Source organism: Sphaerodactylus townsendi, linkage group LG03 (assembly GCF_021028975.2).
Source record: "Sphaerodactylus townsendi isolate TG3544 linkage group LG03, MPM_Stown_v2.3, whole genome shotgun sequence".
Lineage (NCBI taxonomy): Eukaryota > Metazoa > Chordata > Lepidosauria > Squamata > Sphaerodactylidae > Sphaerodactylus > Sphaerodactylus townsendi.
The window spans coordinates 53,808,430-53,822,282 of NC_059427.1; the positions used below are offsets into that span (position 1 = coordinate 53,808,430).

The window sequence follows — 13,853 nt, forward strand, 5'->3', positions numbered from 1 at the left end:
AAAGGAATTTGGATCCCTTGTGATTCGTTGAAGAGGTACAGGGATCCAGGATTGGAGTGCCCAGTTGTTACGTCGCTGCCTAAAAAATACTTGCTGGTTTAATATCTTGGCACCCAAGCCAGTCTTGCAGAGAGGCCATGTGGGTCTCTGCCAAGTGAAGGAGGGATTCTTTCTGCAGAGAGCAGGAGCTGGTCCCTCCTTGCCAATTGATATGAGCCTTGGTTGTAATGCTGCCTGTGAAGATTGGAAGGTGACCTCCTCCTGTCAGTAGCTGAAAAGTTTGGAGTGCCAGCTGGATGGCTCTTAGGTCCAATCAGTTTATGCTGTGTCTGATTTTGCAGTCTTGGACATAGATAGTATGGACAGGTTCTCTCCTGAACAGTAAAGAACTCCAACCACAGAGTCAGAGGAAGGCACTAGAGTAAAATTCAAAGCATTTGCCATACAAATTCATATGTTCTGAATACATAGTAAGGTAATCCAGTGGGGAAACATTCATGGCCTGTCCAAATTCATCCTCCAGGGACAGATCTGATATCCTGTCAGAACCCTCTTCAAACAATCCTCGTGGATTATCAGAGATATGATCTGCCAAAACATAGCAGTTGCCGGACAAACTGCAGAGATCATGGCATCAAGACGAATTCTGGCATTAAGGAGAGTCACAGTGTTGAGACTCTGGCCCAAAGAGAATCTCAGTGTTGAGGGGAGTCTGTCGTCAAGGCGATTTGCCTCACTGAGGGCTGACCCAATTCTGGTGTTGAGGGCTAAGAGACCCATGACTTGTCCAGCAATGAGTGAGGACAGAACAAAAGGCAGAACAAGGGGACTGGCTCCTACTTCAATTCTGATAGTAATGAAATGTACAATAGGAGCTAGAAAAAGCCCAAGGATGATAAAGTCCCCATGACTCCGACCAGGCGTCCTGATGATCCACATGGCATTGATTATCTCTGAACTCCGATCTACACAGGAAGGACTCCCTAGACTGGTGATGGCATGGGGAGGAGTGATGCTTTGGAGGCACTGAAGATGGTGACACTATCTCCCTCACTTTTGTCACTGAAGGAGACCTAAGAGCTATCTCCATTGATGTCCTCATGAGAAAGGTGTCAATCTTCCAAGCATGCCTGTGACTGACTCTGAGAAGAGAAGGAATGATGGCTGTGTGACAAATGACTGCGATCTCCTGGAAACAAGACATCCCCTGACCAACGGAGGAACTTTGACCTCTGAACCAAATGCCCCTGACAATGGCAATTTGAAAAGAAATGCCCCAGCCAAGGCCTCAACAAACAGGGAAGAGAGAAATCTCTGTGTTCTCTTTCCTTCTTTCTAGCTTTGAACTGCTGTGTAAATATTGTGAGCATCATGCTTTTCAAAGGAAGTAAACAAATACAGGGAACTATAGGACAGTGCAGTTAAAACAGTGGTTCTCAACCTGTGGGTCGCGACTCCTTTGGGGGTCAAACGACCCTTTCACAGGGGTCGCCTAGGATCATCAGAAAACGGTCTTTTTATATTTTATATATACCAATTTTATGGTTGGGGTCACCACAACATGAGGAACTGTATTAAAGGGTCGTGGCATTAGGAAGGTTGAGAACCACTGAGTTTAAATGTCTGATGTACTAAATAGGTAGGGTCCATCCTGCTAGGAAAAAAGTTTCAAAGGTGGAAATTCTTCCAGTTCATTAAAGGAAAACCGTTTTTTATATTAAATTTTTAAATTAGCACCTAATATTATGGTAAGGCCCTGATTCACCAGTTCAGTGCTGATGGGAGTTCCCCCATAACATCAACCAACACTTACTTATGAAGCTCCTTCTCTCGTCGCTGAAGTTCACATTCAAGCAAAGAATTTTCCTTCTTTAATGAAACACATTCAGCTTCTAGAGCAGTCCACTTCCTTCTCAACTTCTCAAGTTCATCTACAAGCAAGGGAAAAATGAACTAAAGCCAACAAAGAAATAGCTACATTTGAACATATTCAAACAATCCATGAAGTAGGTCTTTAAATTATATGAAATCTCGTTGATAGTTCTGCATGGGTTATAGTTTTTTTAAAGAAACCTGAAGTCAGGCTTCATAAAGATTAAAGTAAATAATCTAAAAAGAAGTATTCCACTACCCAAAATGAGCACTAAGCATGGGCTGTGAGCCATGGATTGGGGGAAACAGTTGCACATCTGTATTATTTTCATACAGACAGAAGGAAGAGAAAGTGGTTTGGTTGAACCCTCTAATAACCTCCCTGAAGAGAAGGCTTTACATACTTTACATACATACTCCAGTCAGCCTAGAATACAACAAGCATCCAAAGCAAGAAGAGGTCAGAGCCAGGTTAGGACACAGGATTGGAAGAAAAGTAATCTGAATTAATGTGCACCCTTTCCCCCAGAATACAAGGGTGAAATTAAAATTGAAAGTGTTGTGCCAGTTTTCATGCCCCAAAATGGTCTGATACTGGATGAAGAGTGGTAGATATATCAATGCCTGGTATTGTACCACTTAGGTAGTGGTCCTGATAAGCAGCTTCCTGTGTGACTAGCCCTGAACCCCAACGATGTGTGCAACTGAACCACAATGTTATGCTTCTGAGGGTCCAGACTAAACTAACAGGAAGCTATTAATCTTATTCCAGAGTTCAGAAGTAGTGGTTATGGAAGGGGAAATTTCTTAACAGTTTGCATGTCCTTCCCCCATGGTTTCTTCCAAACTCTTGTAACTTGTTACTATCAAGAAAAATAAAATCAACAAGAGCTATTGAGTTGATAGATACCATGTGTATTGTAGAGCCAAATAACCTGAACATGTTTTAGAAAACACTAATCAATTCAACTGAGTCCAAATGAAGTAATTCAGACTTGGAGATACAGTGACAATATGTCAGACAAACATCAACAAAGAATCATAGACATTCAGGAGTAATTAGCACAGAATAGGCACTGCTGTATGCCTACATACACAATATACAATATCAAGTCCTATGCTATTGATGCAATAATTGTATTAGAACAATAACAAAAAACAGTTAACTGTGCATTTTATTGTTAATTAGCACTACTGTGCAGTTCTCAAAAGTCATGCTAAATTCCAGCAATTTCTTCAAAGAAAAGTTTAACTGAATCAGCAACAGCCGACATCAGAAATATGGATGTGTATTTGCATATATCCAGTCCAAATATATATATGTGTGTATGTATGTGTGTACACACACACACAAAATGTATATGCCCGAAAAATACCCTATCAGTATTTTCTGGATATATTTTTGATCTCTGGATGGTATTTGGGATTTTTTGGGATACTGGAAAATGAATCCCAAAATTCCTGAAAAAATTTGGCAGTAACAGATTGCTGGGAGCCAACATCTTATGACTCCAAGGACTGCTTTTTTCCCCTCTTTATTTTTTCTGCATGTCTGTGACTTCCAGGACTAGGTATCAGGTTGCTAGATTGGTTTGGCTTGGAATCTGTCCTTTAAAATTGGTTTTGTTGATCTTGTAATTTGTTCTTGCTTAAGTTACTTCACTTTAGATTTGTAGGTTAAGGTGGATTCTTAGGTTTGAAATTGTCTTTGATTCTCATGTTGTGCATTGGCTCAGACTCACTGATTTTGCATTTGTTGGGTTCACAACAGTTTGAGAGGCTTTTGGCTAGGGCAGGGGTCTGCAACCTGTGGCTCCCCAGATGTTCATGGACTACAATTCCCATCAGCCCCTGCCACCATGGCCAATTGGCCATACTGGCAGGGGCTGATGGGAATTGTAGTCCATGAACATCTGGAGAGCCACAGGTTGCAGATCCCTGGGCTAGGGAATGCTTTGCTTGTTACGTCTTTGTCTAATCTTTGCCCTGGAAAAAGCACATAATTCCCTAGGCCCAGGAAACCATGGCTGGGGGCACCTTGTTCAGGGTGCCAGAGTAGTTGACATCTAGATATCTGGGAATATCAATATTTTTGGTTCCTTAATACCTGGATCTGAAATATACCAATTTTCCTCAAAGTAGATATCTCTAGTTAGAATTTCAACAGAATGAATTTTTACTTTATTTTTAATTTAAGGCATTATGGAATGTCAAGTTTGTATATACTGATAGCATGGCATAACTAGGTTCTTAATGGGCTATAAGCTTTTCAAAAAAACTATGCTTTTACATTGTTAGACATTTTATTATCAAGGAAATTCAGAAAATATGGAAAAATTCTGTTTCATATAATTTCAGTGACAAGAATAATCTTTGCAAAACTCTGGAAGGTTTAATAAAATCCTGCTAAAGAAATGTTATTAGACAAAGCATTAGAACTAACAAATATGAATAAACTAATAGGACTTCTGAAAAATTAAGATATGGACAAATCTAACAATGACTAGAGACCTCTGACTGTGTATCTACAATAACAAGAAGAGTGAAATTGTAGGATCATCTGCAAATCTGGGGCAGGGCGGGTTTATATGTTTAGTTCTGATTAAGATAGTTAATATAGATTATAAAATTGATTATTAGAATTATTGTTAAGCAATTCAGTAATCTGATTATTTATAACAATCTAGATGTTTTCACAGGTAAGAATAGTTGTAAGTAAATAAGAGAACTCTGGAAGAGGGGGACATTAAGAAGAGAAAATAGTGATGCAATAACTATGGCAACTGATTTATACTGATTCAATTTAAGAACTAAACAAGATACAATATATGTTGTGTATTTTTAAATATTTGTTTTGTTGGAAATTTTATAATCTTTATTTTATTTGTAAAAAAACCCCTCTATTTTTTAAAAACTCTGTCCCTCAGGGGAGCTTTGGACATGCCTTCACAAAGATTTAGAGAGGTCCCTGTGGTGTTTTCACAAACACAAGACAAATAGTAGTCCTCCCTTCCCCCATTGGTGGAAGCCCCTTGCTTAGTCTTTGGTACAGCTAAGTGTCTGGATTGATCAGAGCAGCTTCCAATACAGAACAGCCAAAGATAAAATTTACTTAATTTAAAACATAAAACTACCTTAAATACAACCCAAGATGACAGTAACACATTTCTAAGGAGATAACTAAGATAACCCATAAAATGGGACAGAAACAGAGTGGAATGTGGTAGAAATAAGGTGGGGAAGGTTAGATGGAGCAACTGTAGCTGCATCAATCTTATGCCCGGTAGAACAGCTCTGTCTTACCGGCCCTGCAGATCCCGCGGGACTCAAGTCTCATTGGACAGAGAACTCCACCAGATCGGAGCCAGGGTTGAAAAAGCCAGCTAGATCTCTCTAGGGCCAGGGACTTCCAGCAGATGCCCATTCACTGAATGCAGCAATCTCTGGAGGACATACCAGGAGAGGTGTTCCTACAGGTATGCAGGCCCCAGACCATTTAGGGCTTTGTATGTCAGAGTGAAACCCTGAATTTGTACTCTACCTGGAGCCAGTGCAGCTGACAGAGTACCAACTGGGAATGGGTCTGCCACGAGGTAAGAATCCCTAACTCTATATAGGCCTTTCCTATGACATGTTCTATCCTCAAAACTAAACGGTTCCCTCTTTCCCAGCATTTACTTACCCTGCTGTGTTACGGGATGACCCTGTCATATTAACAGCAATCAGTGACCATCGCTGCACAATGCCTAGCAGGGATCAGCTTTCATTGCAAACAAATACATTTCAGCAACCTATGATGCTGTATCAGGGGTTCATTAAAGTTCCCTATCTTCAACGTCAATGCAGTGAGATGAGTGATTAGTATTTCTGGCTCCTCCATCTAAAACAAATTTATTATGGTACCTCCTCCTTGGCTTGGATTACACGAACATTTAAAAACCTAATAAAATAATGAAAGATATGAGCCAAACCTTGTAAACGAGCCGCCTCTTCTTTCTGCTGATCCTCACACTGCTGACATCGCAGCTGAAAACTGGCTTGTAGATTAACAATCTCTTTTTCATATTCCGAAGCTTCACTGCGCCACCGTTCAAGCTCAGCCTTCACCGTCTGAAGCTCTTCTTGTAAAGCAGCCACGTCTGCGTCCCTCTCGGATGCAGCCTTTTCAGCCACTTGTTGCAATAACAGAATTTCACTCTGAGCACTAAGCAAATCATTACGAGTGCTGGAAATTTCATTCTCCTTTTCCTCTCGAAGATGATCAATATCTTCTTGAAGCTTGCGTAACTGAGCTGTAAATATTAACAGAAAATTAGATTTTCTCAAGTTGCAAAGCAGATAAATTCATGTTAATCAGGTATAGCTCTATAAAGGAGACACTGCTTGAACTTTTAAGCTTACACTTTAAAAGTCTCTATTGCAACACAATGATTTAATGCGAACACTGCCTTTGCTTTATCACTCCTAGATTCAGTTTTGTGTTCTGAATAAAACAAACTAGAAAATAAAATTCAACAATTTTTGGCACAGATACCAATTGGAATAAAATTGGAAGACATTTCTCTCAGCATCTCTTTATTGTTGTAATGTTTGTCATCACAAGTATTGTGTCATCACAGCACTGATCAAAAGACATTGCACCAATGGATTGTTATCATCCACATATAAATGTGAAAAGTGTCTCTATACACAACATTAATTATGAATGTTCACCTTTGTGTGACATATGGCCTTTCCAAAGTAATCCACTCTTTGTGGCGGTCTTTTAAACAGGAGTGAACTACAAAACAAATACCAATATACAAAATGATTCTTTGAGGTTGCCAAATGCTCCTGCTGTTAACATCCAGCTTGGAAGCCCTACTATGGGGGCTGTCATTATCATAGCAAAAATTGTAATTTACCAGCAAAAAAGTCTTTTAACAGTGGATTCTGTTCTGTAGAAATCTCTTCTGAAAGGGCAGAATTTGCAGGAACACATCTATTCTCTTTTAAACTACTATTGCTGACTTTAACACTTTTAAACTAGTACTGCTTTGATTGTTAGCCACTTAGAGAGGACCATCTACTTTAAACTAAGAATATAAATGCAATCAAGTAGTAATGACCGCAAGAAACAATGTTTCAATACTCCATATCATTTTATTTGCTCAGTAATACATGTGAGAATTATTTGTGGTCATAAAATTAGTAGGTTATGTTTTTTTCAGCTAACTGAAGCTTACAAGGAAAATATTACTACTTGCCAGGACTTTTGAGAGGGCTTGAATGGCAGGCTTTTTGGGGATTTGCAGTTTGCTATTAACTATTTTTGGTTTTAGCTGGGAATTTTTTTACTATAATCGTAAGCCACCTTGACCCATGAGAAAAGAAGGGACATAAATGTATCAATCAATCAATCGGGGACATATCAAAACTCTGCAAAACAGACCTCCAAACGTCACCTTCTCACTGATTAACTGAATCACCTAGACTGGGTTCCAGAGTCAAATGGCTACTTTACTACACAAACGAGAAGAGCTATAAAACTGAGAGAAAAAATGCTGGGCTGAGGAAAAACAGCCCCCCCCCCCTTCCCCAGAAGGTATTTCTATTGTACAACAAGGGGATCACCGATCAAATAAGACAATTGATGGGAAAATATAACCTTTAAACAGTCTTCAAATCCACCAGAAAAATACAATATATAGTCAGCAAAGGGCAAGAGTGACCCCTTGACCTATGCAGAAGTCTATCGCATGCCATGTCACTGTGGTCAAGTGTACATAGGGACTACAAATGCAGCATTCCAACAAGAATTAAAGAATATGAAAGGCGCTGCTGACTAATTCAACCTAGAAATCTGCAGTAGCTGAACATTCTCTAAACCAAGCTAGACGTAGGATCTCATTTGAACACACAGAAATTCTTGATAACTCTGATAGCTACTATGTCAAACTACACAGGGAAACCACTGAAATCCACAAACCCTGGGTTAGTTACAACAAAAAGGAAGAGAGTCTGAAAATAAACAAAATCTGGTTACCAGTACTAAAAAAGCACCCAAACCAAAAACATTCTAAAGCAACTGAAAATGAACTCCATCTAGACACATGTTAATGCAACTGCAAGTGCAGTTGAACGTGCGAATGCAAATGCAAAAGTGATTGCAAACGCAACAGCAAATGAATACCACCAAGACACAGGCAAATGTGCCTCAGCCCCCTGTGAGGTGGAGAAAACGTACCCCACAACACAATCAATCCACATTATTCCACAGAAAAAAACTCATCATGACATACCTCTGAAGATGCAATGCCACTATGCAGACAAAATATTAGGAGCAAAAAGTACCAGACCACATAGCCCAGAAAACTCGCAATAGCCAATGAATAAGTACATTCAAGGAAAATCAACACCGAAAATCAACATTAATTACCTCTCTCATATCCTTCTTACATGTACAAGTCTTTCAAACCCCAAAACTACACTGAAGACCTTTCTCAGGATTGGAAAATTGCTACTACCTATCACTGCCACTTTGATACTTTTGTATGATCTACTTGTTCCAGGTTATACCTTTCCATCAAGACTATATATGCAATCTACAGGTATGGAAAGTAGCCACTATGAGCTCCAGCTGGGCACTGATTCAGGGAGCTAAGCTTTCAGTTACATTGGAATCATATTCCAATGTAAACATTTGTTCTAATGCTTGTTGTACATGTAATTTTGTCAAGAGGCAAGTTTGTTATCCTAATTTCATACTCTAAATGGTTCTGTTATACAAATACTCCTAGCTGAATATTGAAAAGTTGCTTAATTCCAAGACTCTGTTTCAGCAAAGCATTCAATATCATGAGTAAAATTACAAGACTTTCTAGCTCCTTAGAAGTTGTTAAAAGTCTTGCTACCCCAGCAAATGGCATATACCGTCTTTCTGCCTTATGTTTTAACTGATGTTTTTATATGCATAGGTTAACTTTAGTTTTTAGGATGCATTTTTGTTTGGTTTTAATGGTTTCTAAAGTACATTTTTATAACGGCTATTTTACCTGCTAGTTGTATTGGTGGGCGTGATGCGGGCAGAATGTTGGAAATAAAAATAAGCACATGGGTAAGAAGCATCATCTGCCTGTTTAAAATTATGAGGAAGTGGGAAAGCAGTGAGAACAGCTGGCAGCAGGAGGATTTCAACAATACGGGTACCATTACCTCACACTACCCTCTCAAAACGGAGCAGGAATCACCAATGCTATTGTATCATACCAACCCACTTCCCAAACAGCTGCAACTAACTTTTTAAAGCAGTAGTTCCTTCTTTGCCACAGTGATACAGTGATAACTGATCTTGCACAACTAATCCAAAGCAATTGCTGCCAGAGCAAATTAAAAACTGATGCTTCTGCAGGAGAAGGGGGGATGCATATATTCATAATCCAATTTGTTGTTAGGCTGGTCACTCCATTATTACTACAGAAGCTTCCAAGTTGCTATTTAATTTATATTACTCTTCAATAAAACTACTGATTAAAAAGGACAGCCTCAGTCCTCTACAATGGGGCATTCGTGGTGGCATCTCCTGTGTCTTTTTAATGAGGGAAAATGAGGGCTAAGAGCATGCCACAAAGGATCTTTCCATTACGTCACACTATTCTGAACATTAGTGGATGAGTCCCCCTCCTCCCCCCCACACACACAACACTTAGAGGACTCCATATGCTTCTCATCAGAAGAGCAATGCGTGAACACTTATGCCACTGGAACTGATTAAGAATTATAGAAAGGAAACTGGACTCAATGTGTAGTCATAAAGACATGGAGACTGAAAGAGGTCCAAAGCACAGCCATAAACATGACAAAATGCAAGAAAGCCAGGATAGATTTCAGAGGGAGGTAAGACAGACTAGATTCATGGAAAGCTTAACAATAGGCTAGATTTCACCTGCAGACATCACCAAATACTTAAAGCTAGACAAAGAGTTGGCATTGTTTTCTGAGAATTCTATGTTCTTAGCTTTTCAGTCCAATGAAACCCAACATAAATTTTAAGTACAACAATGGTAATTTTTACACGCTGAAGTTGTTTTGTTTTCAGTATTAAAATACTGTTTGCAATACAAGAATGTTTAAGTTGGGCACAAAGGCAGATTGCAAAATGTCATAATAAATACACAAATTATCTTCTTTATCAGCTCCTCCAACCCATTCCTACACTCTGCTTTTAATATTTTTTTCTAATTCTTGACTCTTAGCTGCCTCAGTTATGTACAGCTTTTACTTTGCTTTCTGGTTGATGCAGTATGTTAGGAGAGAGGGTAGGTGGTAACGTTACAAGGAGCTTGATATTATATTTACTATCAAATATGGAAAATCTTAAACCATAGAAGAAATCAGGAATTTATTTTTGTTGTGACAAAGTAACATGACTTCCCATCTGAAAGTCATGTTATTTTGTCACAACAAAAATAAATGGGAGTTTTGTGGCACCTTAAAGACTAACACCATCTTATTCCAACATAGATTTTCATGGACATCCAAGAGCAAAGATATATGAAGTCTTGCTTAGATAGCAAAAATTGCTTTTACTTTCTGTACTCTGAATTTTCATTTCTTAGATTTCCCCATTAACTTCAATTGTGTAAGAACAGAATAAAACGGTTTTTCTATTTGTTCTGTTTCTGAGACACCCTAAATTATTTTTCCTCACAAGCAAGCTGCCCAAGCACACTCTACCAAATCAGGAGAAGAAAGGAAGATCAGGATCTTTTCCCTTCCCTAAAACATGAATACAGACTAAATTCAGACAGTGTATTTATAGGTTGACCTAGTAACGGCAGAGTCTGCTAAGTGGTATCTGGCCTCAAGAAGCTGGGTTTGTCACATATAACCTCTCAATTTTGAAACTGTGGCAGTCATAATTTGCACAGCTATTCTTCAATATTAAGAATTCAGTTTCAGAATGCTACCTCAGGAAGTATGGAAAATTACAATTCTATTAAAAATCCATTTCTTCACTTCTACTATTACATTATCTACATCTTTGTACAAGTATTTGAAAAGGTTTATACCTTGGAGAATCTGGATTTGCTTGGTGGACTCTTCAACTTGCACTCTATAAGCTTTTCTCTCTTCTTCCAACAGAGCTGTCAGTAAAATTTAAATGTATATTGTTTATCATTATGTAGGTAAAATAATGAGAAACTAGTTTTTCAAAATTTTATTTCCATCATTAGTAAACATTTGTCAATATAAGTAAATCAACATATTTAATTGATTAAATTGTACTGCTAGTAGTTAATGGTTTAATTTAATTTTTTTTTTTGCTGAAAATTCTCTCAGTCTTTCTTCAGTACCTTGACACAATTATACTATAGGCTGGTAGCAAGAAATAAAACTGACTGTAAACCCATTTCCTGTCCTTAAATTCATTGATATTTTGACTTTTTGCCTTCATTATATAGAAGGTACTCTGAACACATTTTATTAAGAATAAGCTGATCACTTTTGAAGCGCTTAGTCTTCCCCAGTATGCTGCAGATTCAAAGTGAACTTGATCTCACCTTGCAGTTCAAAGCATTTTTGTTTACTTGTTCTAGCTAGCTCTTGGGCTTCAACCAGTTCCTTGCGCAGCTGCTGAATTTCTTGTTTTGCCTCAGTTTCTGATTGTGCACCCTGCAATTCATCTGCTAAAAGAACATTTTTCTTTTAAATGAGTTTTTAGCAATTGCCTAAGTTTCTACTACTTTATGAAGACAGGAATTTGAGAATCATGCAAAGTTAATAATCTATGTGTTACTGAATTAGACAAAAGTTATGAGATAAATCCGAACATTGTTAGAAAGTAAAATCACACATTGAAATCCAGCATACAGAAATAAAGTATAAACTCAATGGGAATCATGTAGGTCAGTAATTCAAATCACAACATATTTTGTACTGTTAACATTTCAGATACTAGCCAAACTTCATATATTTGGTCAAACAGTTTGATCATACTAAATGTTTCTTTTCAGACTTTATTTTTTTATTCCACATTATGATATTCAAAAACGAAAATTCAGCATGCCAGAGGCTTCACAGCAGCCAAGATAAAGTCTTATGCAGTAAAGGGGAAACTGGAAGAAATTAAATTATACAGGGAATCATATAGCTTGTTCATATGAATGTTTACTCAGTTCCAAGACTTGCCAGGACCAGGGGTAGAGTAAACTAGTATGAAGAGAAATTGAGTACTGGTAAGAAAATAATCGAACTGGTACTTCTCACTGTCCTTCCCCTCCTCTGCCATGAGAGAGATAGTATTGGTAAAAAAAAAGTTACTCTCATGCTTGCCTAGGCTTCATTGTCAGGTACATATGTGTACATAGAAGACTTAATTGTGAACAAACTACTGTTGATGCTCCACAAAATTGCAAATATACATTTCCTGTGAAGTAAGGACCATTGTTATTTCAGAAAAAAACCTTGATAAGGGATTGGTTTCATAATTCTCTGGATTCTGTCCTTAGCTTTCAAGTAAGAGGTTTGCTTCGTGTTGTTATATGTTTTCTGAGAAAATCAAACAGATATCCATTCATTTCATTTGTTGCCTAATCTTCAGGTAAATAATTCTGTAGGCACCCAGGCTGCACGATTAAAGGTTTTGGAATTTGTTTCCAGATAGTACAAAGGACTATTTAGGGGAAAAAAACCCAATATGCTCTAATTTATCAAGCAATAAGCTAGCAAGAAATATATGAAATGGGAAATCTTTTCTCATTGATCTAAAAGCACTGACAAAAACCACCTTACTAAAAGTTAACGGAAACAATTTACCTTTTAAGAGAGCTACTTTAGCAATAGGTTCATTTAGTTCATGGTCATCCATCTGAGCATCTAAAGGAGAAAATCAAATTATTTTCGAAATTTATTTGAATTTATTAGACAAACATAAATTCAGCATAGTGCAGCAGCAAACCTGCACACTATATCCGCTCACATGAGCAACAATATAACTTATATCAGTTTTATATCGAGTTAAAAGTAAATAGATTTTTCTTTAAAAGACTTCCTATATGTGCTTTGATATCCCAATAAGCTTTAATGAAATTAGGACTCCGAACATACCTGTAGTGTCGTCACTACTTTTCTCCTTGCTTGGACTAAGAGTATCAGATAGTTCAGCTTCTTTTGCTTTTGCCTGATTTTCTGTAAAATACAAATTGTTTTGTTAATGTACTTACAGCATCAGTTCAATTGTGCCTTGTTAAAGAACAGAGGATGAGACTGAAATCACACTTGTTAAAAATCAATGTTTTCCTATGTCTTATTTGCAATCCTGGTCCCAACTGGATTAAATATCCTCAGGTCACATATTTAATACTGAACAATCCAACACAGGATGTAGTTGCCTCATGCACAGTTTAGTCTTTTGTTGAAAATTGTATTCTGGCCAGCTGGCACCTTGTGTAAAGTTAGTTGTTTTGTTCACTAATTCTGGGAGCAAATCAGGAGAGAGACACACAGAAAACCATTTAACAATAGAGATATTGTAACATGCTAGACAGAAAAGTGCTTTTAGGAATAAACACTGCTTTGTACAACACTGGTTAACAGAAAAGAAAAACCCTTTAAGAAAATAATACATAGAAGATATTAGTATGAAATTTAAGAGAACCCAGTCATTAAAGTCAGCTGAGGAATACTAGTAATTTCTTAAAAGTTGTGTTTGTGGGAAATGCACATTTTCCCCAACAATCAAGAAATCCTGATAAACCACCAACAACCTTCTGTGCTTCATCCTCAATTTTTTTCTGTATACTATGATAAAGCCTCAAAAGTTGTCCAAGGTCCTCAGCTCTGCCCAAAAGCTAAACCAATACAGTGAAATATTTCATTTCTCTGTTCTAGAACTGGATTCAAGAAATTAAAAGATTCAGTTTAGGTTATTAAAGGTTACTTCTGTTAATAGAAATTTAATCTAGGGAAAAGAACATTTTTATAACACATACGTACAATGT

General features: G+C 37.6%; 1 protein-coding gene across 23 annotated transcripts in view; it reads right to left on the reverse strand.

Moving 5' to 3' along the window:
- The window catches only part of LOC125429523 (sarcolemma associated protein), a 121,281-nt gene that overhangs the window by 13,453 nt on the left and 93,975 nt on the right, over positions 1–13,853 (reverse strand). For 15 of the 23 annotated variants that reach the window (XM_048490708.1, XM_048490706.1, XM_048490704.1 and 12 more), the window contains 6 exons: positions 12,961–13,041; positions 12,670–12,729; positions 11,415–11,540; positions 10,923–10,997; positions 5,844–6,164; positions 1,814–1,931 (listed from right to left, as the gene is read on the reverse strand). In XM_048490708.1, coding sequence (XP_048346665.1) covers positions 1,814–1,931; positions 5,844–6,164; positions 10,923–10,997; positions 11,415–11,540; positions 12,670–12,729; positions 12,961–13,041 — 781 coding nt within the window. Of the gene's footprint in view, positions 1–1,813; positions 1,932–5,843; positions 6,165–10,922; positions 10,998–11,414; positions 11,541–12,669; positions 12,730–12,960; positions 13,042–13,076; positions 13,218–13,853 lie in introns of those variants that run through there. The other 8 variants (XM_048490711.1, XM_048490695.1, XM_048490690.1 and 5 more) reach the window with 3 other exon arrangements.